The sequence below is a fragment of the Abramis brama genome (assembly GCF_963993115.1).
Source record: "Abramis brama genome assembly, chromosome: 22".
NCBI lineage: Eukaryota > Metazoa > Chordata > Actinopteri > Cypriniformes > Leuciscidae > Abramis > Abramis brama.
In genome coordinates this window covers 12,397,576-12,417,219 of record NC_139984.1, presented here as the reverse complement: position 1 = coordinate 12,417,219, position 19,644 = coordinate 12,397,576, and the positions used below count along the sequence as shown (strand labels likewise).

Sequence of the window (19,644 nt, the reverse complement as noted above, 5' to 3'; positions counted from 1 at the left end):
ATAAAGCCTGAAAACTGTACTGATCTTCTTTTTTTTCATGCAGTTGAGGGCACTGTGTGACTTAAGCATTTTTTTATTTTATTTTTTATTAGTGTCCTCCATAAATGCTACAGTCAAAATATATGGGAATTAGAAATGAGGCAACTCGCACCATTTGCTTCTAGTTTCACGGCTTACATTTCTTGCAGTATCTATTTATGATATGTATGCAGAGACTTGGGACAGTAATACTTTTTTGGAACACTCACCGACCACTTTATTAGGTACACCTGTCAAGCTGCATGTCAACGCAAATATCTAATCAGCCAATCACAGGGCAACAACTCAATTAATTTAGGTGCCACTCCTGTCAGATTAGAACAGGAAATGTCTCGGTTACGTACAGTGAGGAAAATAAGTATTTGAACACCCTGCTATTTTGCAAGTTCTCCCACTTGGAAATCATGGAGGGGTCTGAAATTGTCATCGTAGGTGCATGTCCACTGTGAGAGACATAATCTAAAAAAAAAAATCCAGAAATCACAATATATGATTTTTTAACTATTTATTTGTATGATACAGCTGCAAATAAGTATTTGAACACCTGTCTATAAGCTAGAATTCTGACCCTCAAAGACCTGTTAGTCTGCCTTTAAAATGTCCACCTCCACTCCATTTATTATCCTAAATTAGATGCACCTGTTTGAGGTCGTTAGCTGCATAAAGACACCTGTCCACCCCATACAATCAGTAAGAATCCAACTACTAACATGGCCAAGACCAAAGAGCTGTCCAAAGACACTAGAGACAAAATTGTACACCTCCACAAGGCTGGAAAGGGCTACGGGGAAATTGCCAAGCAGCTTGGTGAAAAAAGGTCCACTGTTGGAGCAAACATTAGAAAATGGAAGAAGCTAAACATGACTGTCAATCTCCCTCGGACTGGGGCTCCATGCAAGATCTCACCTCGTGGGGTCTCAATGATCCTAAGAAAGGTGAGAAATCAGCCCAGAACTACACGGGAGGAGCTGGTCAATGACCTGAAAAGAGCTGGGACCACCGTTTCCAAGGTTACTGTTGGTAATACACTAAGACGTCATGGTTTGAAATCATGCATGGCACGGAAGGTTCCCCTGCTTAAACCAGTACATGTCAAGGCCCGTATTAAGTTTGCCAATGACCATTTGGATGATCCAGAGGAGTCATGGGAGAAAGTCATGTGGTCAGATGAGACCAAAATAGAACTTTTTGGTCATAATTCCACTAAACGTGTTTGGAGGAAGAAGAATGATGAGTACCATCCCAAGAACACCATCCCTACTGTGAAGCATGGGGGTGGTAGCATCATGCTTTGGGGGTGTTTTTCTGCACATGGGACAGGGCGACTGCACTGTATTAAGGAGAGGATGACCGGGGCCATGTATTGCGAGATTTTGGGGAACAACCTCCTTCCCTCAGTTAGAGCATTGAAGATGGGTCGAGGCTGGGTCTTCCAACATGACAATGACCCGAAGCACACAGCCAGGATAACCAAGGAGTGGCTCTGTAAGAAGCATATCAAGGTTCTGGCGTGGCCTAGCCAGTCTCCAGACCTAAACCCAATAGAGAATCTTTGGAGGGAGCTCAAACTCTGTGTTTCTCAGCGACAGCCCAGAAACCTGACTGATCTAGAGAAGATCTGTGTGGAGGAGTGGGCCAAAATCCCTCCTGCAGTGTGTGCAAACCTGGTGAAAAACTACAGGAAACGTTTGACCTCTGTAATTGCAAACAAAGGCTACTGTACCAAATATTAACATTGATTTTCTCAGGTGTTCAAATACTTATTTGCAGCTGTATCATACAAATAAATAGTTAAAAAATCATACATTGTGATTTCTGGATTTTCTTTTTTAGATTATGTCTCTCACAGTGGACATGCACCTACGATGACAATTTCAGACCCCTCCATGATTTCTAAGTGGGAGAACTTGCAAAATAGCAGGGTGTTCAAATACTTATTTTCCTCACTGTATGTAACCCTCGTTCCCTGAGTAGGGAACAGAGACGTAACGTCGTGACGACGAATGGGGTTTCGCTTAGAAAGCCTCTCAACTTCAAGTATACAAAACGAGCCAATGGCAAGAAAATGCCATGGGTCTGCGGAAATTGCATAGCATAACTCCACCCCACCTCGTGGGTATATAAGGAAGTACGCTGGCAACATGCAGTTACATTTTCTCGCTGAGGAGCCGAGACTGAACTCAGGCGTTCCAGCGGTACAGCAGAAGTGGCAGGGAGACGTAACGTCTGGGGGGCAAGGTGGCTTGCCAAGGGAAAGACACATGCTCAGAGAGGCTTACAGTGGAAATACACATGTGGGGGTCGCCCAAGGGGGGAACCATGCACATGGAGGGACCTAGCCAACGTGAAAGCGTTGAATAACTCTGCCGTTGACGTTAACAGTGCTGGAGGAACTCGGAAGCTCACCTGCATGTCCATTGCACATGGCACCCCAGCCCGTGGTGGAGGCATCTGTTGAGATAACAACATGCCTGGAAACTCGTTTTAAGGGCACTCCGGCCTGTAGAAAGCTAAGGTTCGTCCACGAACGGAAGCGGGGAAGACCGTGCAAACAGAAGGTTGGGAAGCTCTAGCCAAGCTCCCAAGAACTATACCAGCAGGGTCACGCGAACCACAGCCTCAATGGGGCAGCGAGGCGGACTGACCGGCACGGACGTGGGAGGCATAGCGTCCCCGGTGTGGGGGCACGGTCATTTGCCGCGTCCTGACAGAGGAGGCCAGGGAAGGACCAGAGTTCAACGGGGGCCTGCTCTGGCAGGGGTCTGGCGACAGAGGGGGACGAGAGTGGCGAGGCAGAGCGTCGCACACTGCCATCGACGGCCTTCCTCTTCCGGGGGAAGGAGTAGTCCTGCTACCAGCTCCTGAGAAGAACTGAGCCCTAACTCCAAGCTGCCTGTCTCAAGAGTGCTGCTTAGCCTGGCGTTTGGCCGGCTAAGGGGCGGAGACGGGCGGTGCCACCCTCTTGCAACCTCCTCCTGCTCGGGGCCGGTGAAGGCTCGAGGGGAGGAGACGCAGGGAGGCGGCCTCGGCGGGAAGCAGACTAAGGAAACCGCACATACGGATGACCATCGGTGTAGAAGGGCCTCAGTCTGCTTCTGGGGGGGGGTCGAAGACTTGGGCGCAATCCTCAACCACATCGCCAAAGAGCCCAGCCTGGGACATGGGGCAGCTGAGAAAAAGAGTTCTCAGACCCCCTCACATCAAGCTGGCTGAGCCCATTCCTGGACCATCACCTTGCCCAGGGATCACGCAGGAACCGATGTCGCCCGAAGAGCGAGGTCAGTACAGTGCACGGCGGATCGACCAGCCCAGACATGGGAGGCATAGCGTCCCTGCGTGCGGGCGTGGTTGAGTTTCTCTCAGACAGTTAGATGCCTCAAAGGCGACACGCAGCACGTGCCGCACCCAGGAACCAATCATCAAGCCCACAGCGCTCGGGGGGAGGGCAGCGCCACTCCAGCGGATGCTTTCAGCTGACCGGGAAAGCATGGCCGTCAGATCTGGATCTGACTCGGCTAACGCTGGCACTCCCGAGGGAGGCAATGCAGTCGAAATCCTCATTTCCAGAGGAATCAAGCCCGCCTTGTGATGCTGTGAGTGACATGACATCATCCGCAGGAGCCCCGAATGAAAACACTGGGTCCCCGAGAGGAACCAGGCACACACAGAAGCTCCACGGTTGCGATGTGGAGGGGGGCGTGGCCCAAGGAATGACTCGTCGGTTATTGTGCCACACCGTAACCCTCAGATCACCCTGGCCACCAGCCAAAGTATCCCCTCTCGAGGAAGAGATAGATTGGGGTGTGGCAGAGGGGACTCTACCCACACGGAGATCATTGAGTCTCGATCTAAACATTGCGATGGTCATGTTCCCGCAATGAAAACATGATTCATCCACGAGCGCTGTCAAGCGTGATTAAGCCCAACATGCCAAACAGCGCTCGTGACCGTTAGGCAGATGAATCACGCGCCCACATCCAGAAAACACACAGGCGAACCATCTTGAAAAAGATGTGCCACGTGCAGCTCTTTTAGAGAGAGAAAAAAGCTCAGCAGAGTGCTGAAGCGCCCAGGGAGAAGCACACACACTGTCGGCAGATCACTCCACAGATAAGCAGCAGGCAATGTGATCTCGCTGGAACGCGCCGTTGCACCAACAACACACTGGAGAGCCGCTCGTCTCGTAGAGTGAAGATAATTCAGAATGGCTTGTGGGAGTGAAGAAAACTCTTGGCTCCGAAGCGAAAACATAACTGCATGTTGCCAGCATACTTCCTTATATACCCACGAGGTGGGGCGGAGTTACGCTATGCAAATTCCGCAGACCAATGGCATTTTCTTGCCATTGGCTCATTTTATATACTCGAAGGTGAGAGGCTGAACCCCATTCGTCGTCACGACGTAACTCATAGTGACCACGAAAGGGAACTGAGGCTACAATTCACATGGGCTCACGAAAAACGGACAATAGAAGATTGGATAAATGTTGCCTGGTCTGATGAGTCTCGATTTCTGCTGCGATATTCAGACAGTAGGGTCAGAATTTGGTGTAAACAACATGAAAGCATGGATCCATCTTGGTTGTATCAACGGTTCAGACTGCTGGTGGGGTAATGGTGTGAGGGATATTTTCTTGGCACACTTTGGGCACTTTTGTACCAACTGAGCATTGTTTAAACATCACAGCCTACCTGAGAATTGTTGCTGTCCATGTCCATCACTTTATGACCACAGTGTACCATCTGATGGCTACTTCCAGCAGGGTAACACACCATGTCACAATCATCTCAAACTTGTTTCTTGAACATGAGTTCACTAAACTCAATCTCATTCCAATAGAGCAGCTTTGGGATGTGGTGGAACAGAAGATTCACATCATGAATGTACAGCCGTCAAATTTACAGTACTGTAACTGATCCAAAATCTGAGGAATGTTTCCAGCACCTTTTTGAATCTGTTCCATGTAAAATAAAAGCAGTTCAGGAACGCAAAAGGGGGTCCAACCCGGTACTAACAAAGTGTACCTTAAGTGGCCGGTGATGCATTAAACTGATCAAAAGTGACAAAGACATTTATCATTTTAAAACGGATTTCCATTTCAAATTGCTATTTTCTGAAGGATCATGTGACACTGAAGACTGTAATGGTGCTGAAAATTAAGCTTTGATCACAGGAATAAATTACTGTTTAACATATTTAAATAGAAAACAGAATAGAAAAATAGAAGTTATTTTATATTGTAAAAATATTTCACAATATTACTGTTTTACTGTATTTTTGATGAGCATAAGAGTCAATCCCAAACTTTATAATCAGACTTAAAAACAACGCAGAAGTATTTCCAAAATTGTATTTTGAAGACAAGTAGTGCTTACAAAGTTTTTTTTTTTTTTTTTTTCAAGTGATGACATGAACAACCCTGTTCAAACTGACTTTTGTACAGTAAATATGAAATTAATTTATAGCAGGCTTATTAACCCTCAAGTTTATTTTTCTTCTTTTTTTCTTCTTTTTACTTATTTTTCAAGTGAGGCTGGTTACATGTACACAAACATTTACCCAGAACTGATTCATCTTTCCTTAGCAATCATTGAAATGTAGTCCAGTTTTAAAAACATCAAACAGTCTTCTGCCGCTCCACTCCGTCAGCCTCAGGTTAAATGTCTCCGCAGATGTTCTTCAGGTTTGTCCCTGTGGCCGTCCGTGAAGGAGACGCAGCCTCCAGCACTAACCACCCCCAAACACCACTCGGCCCAGGCCGCTGGAAGAATAAGGGAATCCCATGGACGAAGCCACAGCTCTGGAAGAGGCACCTCCAGGATTTAACATGAACGCCACTTTCAGCATTTTCTTCACAGAAGAAAACCCCCTCTTAGGGCCTGTGAAATCTGAGACAAATCAACAAAGTTGCCTTTCACAAACACGACCATATGATTGGACAGGACTTGATTATAGTGTTGCATCAATCAGTTATTTTTAGTAAGATCAAACATAAGTGCTCTAATGGCCACTAATGTCATCATTATGTAGAGAGCAACCTTTTATCCAAAACCACTCATATCAAGGTGACACAGTCATCATTTCATATCTACGTGTCCCAGTCATTTTTGGACCAGGCCGTTTATCTTCGGCACTGGATTTTGTCTGTCTAAAAATAGCGTGGGCACATCTGTGAGAGGATTACACACACATACTGACCTTGTTAGATGCTTGCTTGAAGCATGGACCTCCATTTCAGTGCTTTTGAACTCGTTCAACTCTTTGCGGATGGCCGCCTGTGGAATCGCAAATAAAAGCAAAGACTTTAGTCAAAGATGGCCGCCGAGTGAAATGTTGCCTTAAAGGGACTTTGATAAAAAGCCACTTAAGTTGGGTGACCAGACGTCCCAGTTACCCCGGGACAGTCCCGTGTTTCAGTGTCCTCCAGTGACTTTTTATGAAAAAATCATGTTTTGTCCAGTATTTCTTCTTTCCTAAATTGTCTTTTCTAGGTGATCATAAAAGTGAGTAGCAGGCTTCTGTCACGTGAGAATAGCCTAATCAAAGGTAGCCAATTTCGTCATAGTAACAAAATTACCATTCAATCACAATTCGTTATTGATTAACTTGCAGTTAGTGAAGGCGGGATATTAGAGAACGTGGAGGAGATCAAGTCAGACGAGTGCCTGTCCATCCCGTATTCCACCATGAGAAATCTGATCACCCTACACTTAAAATTAAATTAATCCATAATTTATTCACCCCCAAGCCATCCTAGGTGTATATGACTTTCTTATTTCAGCCAAACACAATCTGAGTTATATAAAAAAATATATATATCCAGGCTCCTCCAAGCTTTATAATGGAAGTGAATAGTAACTTCGATTTTGAAGCCCAAAAAAGCGCATCCATCCATCATAAAAGTTAATCCATACGACTCCAGGGGGTTAATAAAGGACTTCTGAAGCGTTTTTGTAAGAAAAATATAAATATTTATAACTTTATAAACTATAATCACTGGCTTCCGGTAAAGGCTGTAAGCGAGTCTAGTACCGACGGAAGAGTGACCTCTGACCCGACGTATATCCATATTTAAAACTTCATTAGCTATAATAACTAGCTTTTGCGGCAGAAGAGTGACCCCTAACCTGACACATGACGTAATGACGAACACAGAAGCGCAGAGGATAGAGCAAAACAAAACACCAGTTACTTATTAGAAGTCTAAAGCGAGAATTTTTACAGAGAAATGTAGGAGGAGCTTGAGTTTGTGACTAAGCCCTGTTTGTTTGAACCGCGAGAGGCGTCTACTCTCACCTAAGCTTACGCTACTCCTACATCACATGTGTCAAACTCAAGGCCCGCGGGCCAATTCCGGCCCGCCACATTATTTTATATGGCCCGCGAGAGCATATGTGCTCAATGTTCCGCAAGCAACCTCCGCGTGTGTGTGTGTTTGTGTTGCGAGCTCTGCTCACGCTCACTGGAAAGGCAAAGTCCGCTAAAAAAAACGTGCCGACATGAAATTTCTCTGGACTTGTTTCTTTTTGCAATAGCACTACTGTGCTGTAACATGGTGTGTATAGCCGTGCTGGGCAACACTGGTAAAATTAAACGAATCACGATCCTCTCGTTCACTGGTCCTCTCCCTGCTCTGCTCATGCTCTGATAAAAATAGCTTTGTAGGAGGACTATACTTTATTTTGACAATTGGTCAAAAAATAAATCTGTTGAATCTGATTCTGCTGCATAGAACTGATTGAAGAATAATATATTGATATTTTATATTATTTTAATATAGGTACCAGTATTAGCCTTTTCACCATTTGTATCACTCCGCTTGTCTGTGTTTGCGCCACTTGCATCATTAAGCCAGTAGGTGGCGACAAGTGACTGTCTTTATGAGTGAACAATTGAACTTTAAACTGATTAGTGCCAAAAACATTGATTAACTCAGGAAAGAAACAAAGTTGCTGAAACCAATCTTTAATGCTAATATAAATTGCTCATTTGCCTCTGGACACAAAAAGATTGCACTGGTTTTTGATTGAAATGTAACATCTATGCAAAATAATCCTTGAAAGATTTCTCATTTAAGGCCATTCCTGTTTGGAATATGTGATTGTGTATTGTCAACAATAAGCAGAAACATTCTGCATTTCCATTTTGTAGTGTGGATCATTCATTTCAACATTTATCCTCATTCTCATTTTTAAGAATCTGTTATCTTGACAAATAATTTATGCTACTGCCCACTGACATGCTTTTAAAGCTATTGTTATTCAAATGTTTTGGCCTTTAAACACCTTAAAATGCACATATGTAGGTCCGAGAAATCCAAATTTTATCGGGGGAGCATGTCCCCGAACCCCCCTAACTACCTCACATTTGAATACGCATGACTGTGTGGTAATGTGTGCTGGTGTGGCTACAGTGCCAAGGCTGAATTTTTGAGCCAGTTTGCCCCTGCATATATACAATAACATTATTCTCTGTATCAAATCATTATTACCCAGCCCCTGATGTTTCGGGCTCATCCCCTGATGTTTTTAAAACCTAGAAACACCCCTGCAAATGCATATACAATATTTGTAACTTAAATAAGTAGTAATCAAATAAAGAGACAATATGTTAACATTTTAAAAGTCTTACAGTTACAACCGGCCCTTTGAGGGCAGCCATAATGCTGAAGTGGCCCTCAGTGAAAATGAGTTTGACACCCCTGTCCTACATCATGCATCGGGTCAGAGGTCACTCTTACGCCGGAACTAGACTCGCGTACAGCTGCTACCAGAAGCCAGTAAATATAGTTAATAAAGTTATAAATATGGATATTTTCTGTACAAAATCGCATCACTTCGCTTCAGAAGGCATTAATTTACCCACTGTAGTCTTATGGATTACTTTTATGATGGATGGATGCACTTTCTTGGGCTTCAAAAACTAAGTTACCATTCACTCCCATTATAAAGCTTGGAAAAGCCAGGATATTTAGGTGAACTAACCCTTTGAGGTGTGTTCACACTTTCGGTTCTCTTGTTTCTTTTGGTCCGGACCTAAAAGAATATGATACATTGAGTCCTGGTTCGCTAAGCGTTCACAAAATTGCTTTTTTTGTATATAGGAAACTATATATATATATAGTTTCACAAAATATACAATATATATATTTTGCGACCGAACTTGCCAAACATCCAAAGAAAGCTGTGTGCTTGGCTAAATGTGCCTTTATTTGTGTCCATATAATGGTATTTTTACCTGTTGAGAACTCATAAAGAGCTTATAAAATGTGTAAAGGAGTCAAAACAGCGGCATAAATTCCTCCATTTCACACACAAACGACAGACAAAGATCTGCTGCAAGGAGCTGTGCCGAGCTGTAATGGGCAACGTAGCTCCTATGAAGAGAAGAACTAGGTATGCCTAAGAGCATTCTGTCATTTATAGGGTTGCATATTGTGATTGCATCCTGTTTTTGGTTTGTTTAGATGTCTTTGGTCCATATCGCATACATATTTCAGTCAAACTGCACTAGAGTTTGTTAGAAAACAGACAAGGACCAACTAAAATGGTGGGTCTCGGTCCGCTTGTTTGGTGCGCACCAAGGTATGGATGACAGCGTTCACACTTGTTCAAATGAACCGCACTAACAGAGCAATCGCACCAGAGTTCGTTTTAATCAAACCAAACCTGTGTGAACACACCCTTAAATGCATCCTCAAGTAAAAAGTGCACGGATTCATGTTGACAAGCTGCTTCAGTTATGAAGTAAGAAGACTACTGACACAAATTAGATTGCCTTTTATTCGCTTAACAAAAAACCTTGAGAGAATCACTAATAATAATAATAATAAGAATTTCCCTCTGTGCTGTCTTATTGAATTTAAGACGAACTGAAGATCACTGTAAAGATCTGCTGACATCAGATGTTGGTCACGTACCTTGTCAGCAGCGGACAGTCTCGTCCAGGGTTTGTCAGCTCTCCTGTCATAATCCTGGGCTTTGGCCACCTCCACGTAATCACTGAAGCGGATGAGAATCTTTCTTTCTCTTAGTTCATCAACTGTTGGCCTCTGGTTGAGCTGTGAGAAAAAGAGTGCTGTTATTTGGGCTGCACACAAGTTATGAGATACACGCTGCAAGCAACACTTTCTGCAGGAAACAAAACAAACACAGACATTTCGACACGGAACGCACATTTCAGAGTAGAATAACTGGCTCAGTGTTTCTCAGAGAAACAAGTATTTGAACTTAGTATGCTCTGAGATTTAAGAAACATGCTGTGATATTTTATGCTTTAATATAGTCAAAAAAATACAGCACCTTTAATCAAATGTAAATAATGAGTAATTAATTGCACACTGGGGGAAAAAAGCCATAAAATGAAATTATTTCAAAATATAATTATTAGTAGTATTATTGTTGTTTTATTTTTGTTGTTGTTATCATTGCTAAATTTTAATAATAACAACAAATGTGTAATTTAAAAAAAAGCCAAAAAAATGATTCCAATATATAAGAATAAATGTTTAATTCATTCAATTTAATTCTTTAGATGTTTATATTACTCTATATATATTACGCCGTCATTTTGAGGTAAATTTATGATTTTTTTTTTACCATAAAATAATACAGGTAAGCAATATATACATACACATTTAAACGCATGCTGTTAACCATCTCAATAACAGGTCCTGCTCTCATGTCAACTCTTTTCTTTTTCTTTTCTTCTCATCATCTCTATGGTCTGAATGCTTGTATAGGAGTTCTCTCAATCTGATACACGTGATGGAACTAACTCTGAAAATTATTACACAAAATTGCTTTACCCTTTTGAAAACCACTGCTTGTCCTTGAATGGTGCATCTTTATTCAGCATTAGAAAATGTTGAATAAACATTATTTGCTGTATAATGTCTTATTACAAGTAGAAATATCAGGAGCGGAATAATTTTACAGACCAGCAGCTTCCTTACATTCAGTGACCATGAGAAAAATAGAGCATGCTGTAAGTGAAATGAAACTGAACAGAGTGTTTACCTTTCTGTTGAGTCTCTGTTTGATCTCTCTTCTTTCTTCTTGCTCCGTCTGATCGTTCCTCTCTGAAAGAGCAAAAGCGAGACTCAATGAGGGCGATCTAATCAAGTGCACAGTCACAGGGGTCGCTTCACATGCCTGCTTTAGCAAGCCTTGTTTTTCTCTGGTGCGTCTTATCTGACAGACAGATTACAGTCATCTATTTGATATAATACTCCGTAGTGATTTTGTGTGCAGAACAAAGCAATCAATCACAATCACATTACTTTATGCCGAAGTCAAAAAGCATGTCAACATTTTCACCATAACAGCCCCCAAAAACATTTAATTTAATTAACATGCTGATTAAAAAATGTCTTATCGGACTGTATTACTTTTCACTTAGCAATTTACTTAATATTTAAACTATATTTGTAATTACCATTTAAATCTGCCAAATTTTCAAATTGTTTGTCATTTTAGGAAAATGGTATGGGGTTTATAATCAAAATATGACTTTCTGTTACAAAGCAGGGCATTGATTTCATACATGTCCACTGTAGAGACACCAGGACAAACAGCATGTTTATCGGGCATTTTTGGAAGACACAACAAATAGGGAAAGAAATTATATATCAATATTCCTATGAAATAATAGATATTATTTAGAAAAAAAATGTTGCCAATGATTACACTATTACACTTCTTTTTTCATTAGATATTGCCCCAAGAACACATTAATATGCAAATTAGATACAGTCTAAAGATACATTGTATTGAATGAGACTACCCATTAATGGCCATTTTACCCACATTTTGCATAAATTAAAATGGTATATCAGTTTATTCCATTATATATTATATAACATAGTTTGGTTAAAAAAAATCCTGAAACCTAAACATTTATTGGTAAATAAATAAAAAAGTGTTATTATTAATGTGCAATATCATAAACAATATTATTAGTACTTTTCCAATCAACAATTGTTGATACATAATGCATTTATATTTATATTCACATTCCATTTTTGTTGATTATCGTGTAACGTTAATACTCACGTTTTAAAATATTTCTGCTCTCCAGCTCTTCAACGGCCGGCCGTTGACTGAGTCTCCTGCGGAAAAAGAGCAGAATGTTGTTTTGAACCATTACTGTCCCGAGCTGAAGCTGAAGCCGAAGCCGCTCAGTGAGAGATGAGGGAGGGAGATTCTGAAGGGACGCTCAAAGTCTCTCCGTCCTTTGTGTTCAGCCTGACAGTTAGTACTCCTCATCTGGATGCTCAAACACCGGGCTTTTGAGCCCTTTTGATAAATAAACACCAATTATCAAGATGCGGTGCCGACGAGACTTAAATGAGTGAGAAAGTGCAGTCTGTGTGTGTAACGGTCCGAGAGAGAAAGAACTCGTGCTCCTTGTTGTGGTTTGTGTGCGGGCGCGCGCTCTTTTGAACAGGCTGGCGCGTGCCGAGTGCCGAGCTCCACGCGCGCTCTTTGTCGTGCGCTCCGTCTCTCCACGCGCCTTTGTAGTAGTATTAGGTTAAGTGATCATTTGATAATCGATCATTCGAATGTTATATGCTGGCAAATAGCAAGTAAAAATCATAGACAAAAGCAACTAGATCATGCAGTATGTCCCCGTGTATTTCGTAATATATTAGGCTACTATATATATTATTATTATTATTATTTTAATCCAGAAATCATAGTGTGAGTTTTACTCGATCACATTTCACAATTACATAGGAGGACATTTTAAATAGTTGTACATAATTTCACTACTGGTTCGAGTTGATTTTGCCACGTGATGCGCATTAAATTCTGACATGAAAAATGACGATTTAATATTCCCGTTTCTTTATTTTCTCCTTTCTCTAAATAAAATGTTTAATTGGGTAGGATATTATTTTAATGTGTGGTCAATTTACACTTTCCCCCCTGTGTCCCCAGTCTTACAAGTTGTATTAAGTAACAAGTTATAAAAAGTAACAATGAGTTGTAAATCCGGTTTACACTTTATTTTAAGGTGTCATTGTTACAGTGTAATTATATATTTGAGTAATGTACTTACTATAGGGTTAGATTAGGATTTTGGTTTAGGGTTAGTTGCATGCAATTATGCATCATTTACTGTTAATGTACATGTAACATGTAACAAGGACACTGTAAAATAATGTCTTACCTAAATCAGTATAATATCATCAATCTTTCAAATCATATTTCTACAAGTCTGCTATACTCTTTTAAAGAAATATTTCCTTAAATTGCAAAACATTATTAAACGTAACAGAGTCGAAAATGCTGTACAACAGGACCAACTCAACTTTGTTATGATTTGTATAAGACGTAAGTGTGGAATAAAACGGCATGTTGTCTCATGGAAAACACTATTAATATAAAATACTTTTCAAGATCTGCGGCGAGATCTGATTAATAAGACATTTTACAGCATTGGACTGCATTCCAGCCATTGTAACACTGCTGTCACTCACATAAGCTGAGTAAGACGGGATTCCAGCAGATGTAGCGGCGTTAATATTTCATGAACTGAAATGGAGACCAACTCCCAAAGCTCCCTTAGAAGCTGCCTGGATATTATTGACCTGTATCACGAGTTGCCTAGCAACAGTAGCTTCCCCGTGAACACGGAAACAAAGAAATCTGCCTGTGCAACACTGGAGGCTTGTTGGTTTCCATTATACACAGGTCATTCATCAGACCGGTTTAATTAACAGATGGACGGCGATGTGCTTTATCCTAGCATATTTCCATCAGATAGGAGAGGCTGCTGTGAGTAGTACAGTAGACTACCGCCGTGTTTGGTATTCACTACAGTGAGGTGGAGATGGAGGAGGGGAACACACACTACCATCCATTATTCACCAGTCTGAGCTCTAAAAATAGCTCCAGCCGTGTCTTTCTTCGGTGGCGGAGTAAAGCAAGGCAAGCCAAAGATAGGAAGGTCATGACATGCTGCTGCGGCAAAGTGTCACTGTGCGTTTCACTCAGACTTCAGCCTGTCCTGCAGGTGCATTGACCGTCACACTTCACTCTGGCCTAGTTATACTCAGTTATGCTGACTATCACTGTCACACGTAAACATGACTTTAAAATTGACCCTATTTACTACCTTAATATAGTGTACATGTTCCTCGTCTTATGGGAACGATTGATCAGTGCATGTTAATCAAAAAATCCAATAAAAGCTTTCATCATAAAGTAATAACATGCTCCACCTCTGAAACGACTTTCCTGACCTGGCCTGACCTGATCCTTCTCATTTTTCCTCCTTCCATTCTGGCGTATGCTTTTCAAAATACAGTCAATTCCAAAATGCCTCAAAATAAAGTCATGCACTGTAGTATTTATAAAAAGAGTACTTGTTACAGAATTAAAAGAATATTCCGAAGAGCAAACTGAATGTAATGTTTTTGGGAAATTAAACATTTACACTTTATTTAAAGGTGAGTGTGACATAGTTGTACTTACTCAAATAAGTACTGAGCGATATTAACCTGTACTTACTATTGAATTACAGTTAGGATTAGTTACTTCTAATTATGCATCATTTACTGTTATTACTATAGTAAGTACATGTAGTAACGTGTAACTACGTCACCTTAAAATAAAATGTTAACCATTAAACTTGCATTAAATGCAATTAGCAAACTAATTAATTGTGGTTTTTTTGACAATTAAAGTACATCTTTATATGTAATTTCATAATTACTTCTAAAATATATTTTAATGTCAGTTCAAACTTGGGTAACCCTGTATTTTACAATAGCTACATGTAGTAATAACAGTAAATTATGCATAATTACAAGCAACTAACCCTAAACCTTTATCCTAACCCTAACCCTATAAGTACATGTAGTTCATTAATATTACTCAGTACTTAATTGTATAATTACTCTATAACAGGGACACCTTAAAATAAAGGGTTACACTTTATTTTAAGGTGTAATTGTTACTGTGTAATTATACTGAGTAATATTAAGCAACTACTTGTACTTATAGGGTTAGGGTTAGGATAAAGGTTTAGGGTTAGTTGCTTGTAATTATACATCATTTACTGTTATTACTATGGTAAGTACATGTAACATATGTAACAAGGACACTGTAAAAAAGTGTTACCAAATAAAGTGTAACCAAAACTTGTGTCATGTAGGCTATTTAAATATGGTTACACATTTATTATGACAAAGTTGCATTTTAAACAATTTAACTTTTAAATGTAATGATGATTAACATGCATGCTTTAGTAATCAGCATAGCAAAATAATTGTGCTTAAAAGAACAACAAAAGATTTAACAATCACAATCATTTCAAATTTAAAAGTAAAACTTATAATTTGACTTTGCAAAGTGCACTTTTTAAAAGTGTATTAAAACAGTCATGAAAGTGAACTCTCTAAGTACACTTATGTGGCTTTTTATTTCATTAATATATTATCTGCTAGTACAGATTTTTTTAAATATACTTTTAAGATTTGAAGTGCACATTCAATACAATTAAGTCCACTTCTTTTTCACAAGGGACATCCCCAAAATAAAATGGGTTTCAAACATCATTTCATGTTGAGCAATCAATCCAGATTCAATATCACTATACTGTATGAATTATGTGTTATGTAAAATCATCAACATAATTATTGAAATTAAACAAGAAGGCATTTTAAGATGAAGTCTTCCCACTCTAAAATGTAACAACTGACAAAGAGTACAAGACACAGTAAACCCTATGATTAGAAGATCTAAATGTCCCTTGCCATCAGGGAAAGTATCTGATAAGCAGCTAAAACGTCCAGTTTTACACATGTGGCTCCAAAATCCTCAAAAGCACAATTATTATTTTTTGGTTTATTAAGTCCCTGTGTAAAATTAATTTACTGTTTGTTAAGCATCCAGTTCTATTTTATATGTAGAAGTCATTTCATTCAGTGTAAATGTCCATCATATGCATGGATCTGTAGACTGTGTTGCTGAACCTGAAGTTAATCTAGTGTAAACACCTGCATCTGCACAGTGCCTGCTTTCCACTCACATCCTTATCTGAATCACATCTTTGTTACAAATCACTCATGGTTCTCGCATTACATAACTTAGGATGGTCTGTATGCAAAAGATGTATGCATCTTTTGCATACAGACGACAACATTGTCAAAAAGAGCCCCGTTCACACGGATCCGCGAAAACGACTTAAAACGCTGTATTCTGCTGCGAGGCCAGTAGTTGGCGATAGACTGAACTAGTAATATGCATGGCGTCACTGTTTTCACAAATTCACGTTTTTTTTTTTAATGTTTACATGGATATATTAAGAGTATCATTTTCAAAAACGTGCACTTTGAAATATGTTTTCAAAAGTTTGCGTTTTCAGGCACCCAAAACGTAGCCTGGTAATACCAAACTCTGCTACTTCGCTTTGCTTCGTAGAAAGAGTCTGGCATGGCATAATTGAAAAGCGTTTTCTTTCTCGCGGGGGGGCGCTTGTCTGAAGTTTAAAATCATTGGTTACCCGTAAGCCAATCACATAACGTTTGGTTATGGCGTGTGTTATGCGCATGCTCAGCCGCATCTAACTTCCACTGTAAACACATGTATGATGCGAAAACAAAACCATCGAGCGAAATACCGGAGTGAACATGGCTGTGAACGACTTTTGCAGATTATGTGAAGTAAATCTACGCATCCACGGTACAATCAGTGTCTACGTCACGGCTCTCAGTCCGCCCTCTGTTCGTTGATTGGCCGGCTGTTTTCAGGCCGGAGGAAAACGGAAAGCTATTACGCTGTCTCAGACTGAGTACAGAAGCGAAATGAAATTGAGCGGAAGTACGAAGTCTGACGTAGTCAGGCTAGCCAAAACGCTGTTCTTGATTAAATGAACGGCCAAAACGCATCAAAGGTTTTCCGTTTTTAGTTGAGAACGCTGCCGTGTAAATGGCCCCTGAGATTTAAAATACCATATTTAAAATGTAAAAATTCATTAAACAAAACAAAAACACAAAGCAAAGCCGCAAAAACATAAAACAAAACAAACACAAAACAAAACAAACACAAAACAAAACAAACATAGCAAAGCAAATCACAACACAAGCACAACAAAGAAATGCAAAACAAACCACAAAACAGAACATAAACAACACATCAAAGCAAAACATAACACATCAAAGCAAAACACAACACAGCAAAAAAAAAAAAAAAATCATTTTAGCAGCCTGAAGTTTCATTAATCCAGCAATGCATGCACCATATACCGAATTGAACTTCTGAACTCAAAGGCAGGTGTTCATACGTATATAATAAAATGTTATCTAATGAAAACTGTAGTGGATTTATTCTCTCAGATTAACTCCAATCCTCAACTGACTGTAATCCCAGTCTCTGCTAAATACTTTACATCAGATTACAATCATTGTACGATAACACTATACCTCTGCACAAAATCTGTTTTCATAATCTGTTCCATGAGTTCACTTGTCCATATAATCCTTAAGTGATATCTAAACAGATTTGCTGTCTTTAATGGAGAAGTTTGAGCATACAACTCAATTCAAGCGCTAAGCTTCCCCCTGGACTTAGTAATTAATGGATATAAATTAGTAGCTAAATGAATATTAGAATAAAGGTTGCCAGTGTATGCAGGTGATAACAGCAAAAAAAAAGCAAAAAAAATTTGCTTTTTAAATTTGTAAAGCAAAAAAAATGTATTAAGCAGTCTCCAAGTCCCTGAAGATGACATTCTCAAGTTTTTCCAAAAATGTCCTGAAGAGGGCAGTGTAATAGTTTATATACTTGCATATACAGTACAGACATTTGTGACTTACTTGGCAAGTTTCATTTCGATCTGTTGACGGATCTCCTGTCTCTCCTGGTCACTCCGCGTAGGAAAAATGTTCCTGTCTTCCAGCTCCTGTTTGCTGGGACGATTCCGAAGCTTCACGGCCAGCAGCTCCTTCCTCATCCTCCTTGGCAATGTGCCTGCACACATTTGCCATAGAATTCATTACTTAATGACATAACAATCTAAAGTGCTCCATATTTCCAGACAGAAATTACTCTTGCCACTTGTATTATGAAAAAACACATTGATCCAATGACTATATCATGGGAAACATTCTGCACAAATTCTACCTGATCTTCTAGTTATAATAAATCATTGCAGTATCTCATGATTATGTGCAAAGGAATTACAGCATTGCATTAAAGAGGATCTAGTACACTTCTTTACATTTTCAACAAAGTCATTCCAAAGGGAGATATTCTCTATATAAGTAAACACTGTTTCTTGAACTCCCTGAAACGCTTCGATTGTAGTCTTCAGTTTTAATCCGGGAATAAACACGTCACAATATTCCTCATATAAATAATTCCTGCACAAGGCATAAGCAAAAAAAAATAGGATGCGAGGCATGGTTGAGTTGAGTTAGTAGTGTTGAAACTCGAGGTTATGGTAAGGGGCGTGACATTTCCAAAACACGCTTGAAGCGGCTGACAAATCACAACACACTGATCCAGCCAACCAATCAGAGCACACTGCACTTTTCAGAAGGAGGGGCTTCATAGAGACATGAACTAAACAGAGCGTTACTGACAGACTGCGAAGTGAGGTGCTGCAACAATGTCAAATATGTGTGAAAATAATGTTTTTTAACATTCAATCACGAGAAACTATTCTAGTAGAGCCCAAAAACAAAACAAGGCTCAGTAAAAGGGCATAATATAGCCTCTTTAATAGTTGTGCAGTACACCCACCAGAAATGACAGACTCGTTCCAGTCGTCCATGTCGTAGATAATTCCTGAAGCGTCAGTGAAGCAGTTGTCTTGTCGAACGTTTTCCTTGTTTTCCTCTGCTTCCTTTCTGTTCTCACCATCTCCACTTGGCTCTCGCTCAATGCTAAAATAGAAAAAGGAAAGAAACACTTTAACAATAATTTTACAGAAAAATACTTAATTAAAATAATTCATTCTGAAATCAAGCAAATAAAATTAAAGATGGGTTTAACATCCTCACCTTTCCTGTCTGAGCTTTGATGCCAGTGCTCGGTGCAGTTCTTCTATTATACAGCTAGGGGGCAGCGGCGGATGTATGCTACCTATATGCGGCGACCCCACAGAATTAGTAAAATGCCCTCTTAAAACCACAGGACTGGGGCCATCAGAGACTCTAGACAGTTCTTTTTGGAGAAAAGAGTTTGAATGAGGCACTGATGCGACGACTTTACCCGGGTCTGTGGAAACAAAAAATACATTCATATATATATATATATATATATATATATATATATATATATATATATATATATATATATATATATATATATACACACCACAATATCAAATTTGATCTGATTTTCATTAGCGAAAAATGAACACACCTTCCTCCGTGCTTAGCTGAGAAACGAGATTGCCGTGACTGCTTGGAGGAGACTGCTCCTGCGGTTCGTCTTCCTCATCTTCCTCTCCGTCGTCTTCATCTTCCTCAACATCTTCATTCTCATTTTCAGAGGGAACCGCCTCCTCGTCCTCCTCCTCTTCCTCATTTGAATTTGGCTCTTCCATTGTCCCGTTGTCCTGTACAGAATCTACCACTAATAGGAAACACAA

The 19,644-nt window shown here is 40.0% G+C and overlaps 1 protein-coding gene across 1 annotated transcript in view; it reads right to left on the bottom strand.

Moving 5' to 3' along the window:
- Positions 1 to 5,380: 5,380 nt before the first annotated feature.
- Positions 5,381 to 19,644, bottom strand: part of phactr3a (phosphatase and actin regulator 3a) — a 38,776-nt gene continuing 24,512 nt past the window's right edge. Inside the window, exons 4-12 of the mRNA XM_084099888.1 lie at positions 19,416 to 19,628; positions 19,052 to 19,268; positions 18,792 to 18,934; positions 17,864 to 18,017; positions 12,093 to 12,148; positions 11,058 to 11,119; positions 9,959 to 10,099; positions 6,238 to 6,314; positions 5,381 to 5,927 (exon numbers count right to left, since the gene is read on the bottom strand). Of these exons, the coding sequence (XP_083956014.1) occupies positions 5,912 to 5,927; positions 6,238 to 6,314; positions 9,959 to 10,099; positions 11,058 to 11,119; positions 12,093 to 12,148; positions 17,864 to 18,017; positions 18,792 to 18,934; positions 19,052 to 19,268; positions 19,416 to 19,628 (1,079 nt within the window). The 3' untranslated portion in view covers positions 5,381 to 5,911. The remainder of the gene's footprint in view (positions 5,928 to 6,237; positions 6,315 to 9,958; positions 10,100 to 11,057; positions 11,120 to 12,092; positions 12,149 to 17,863; positions 18,018 to 18,791; positions 18,935 to 19,051; positions 19,269 to 19,415; positions 19,629 to 19,644) is intronic.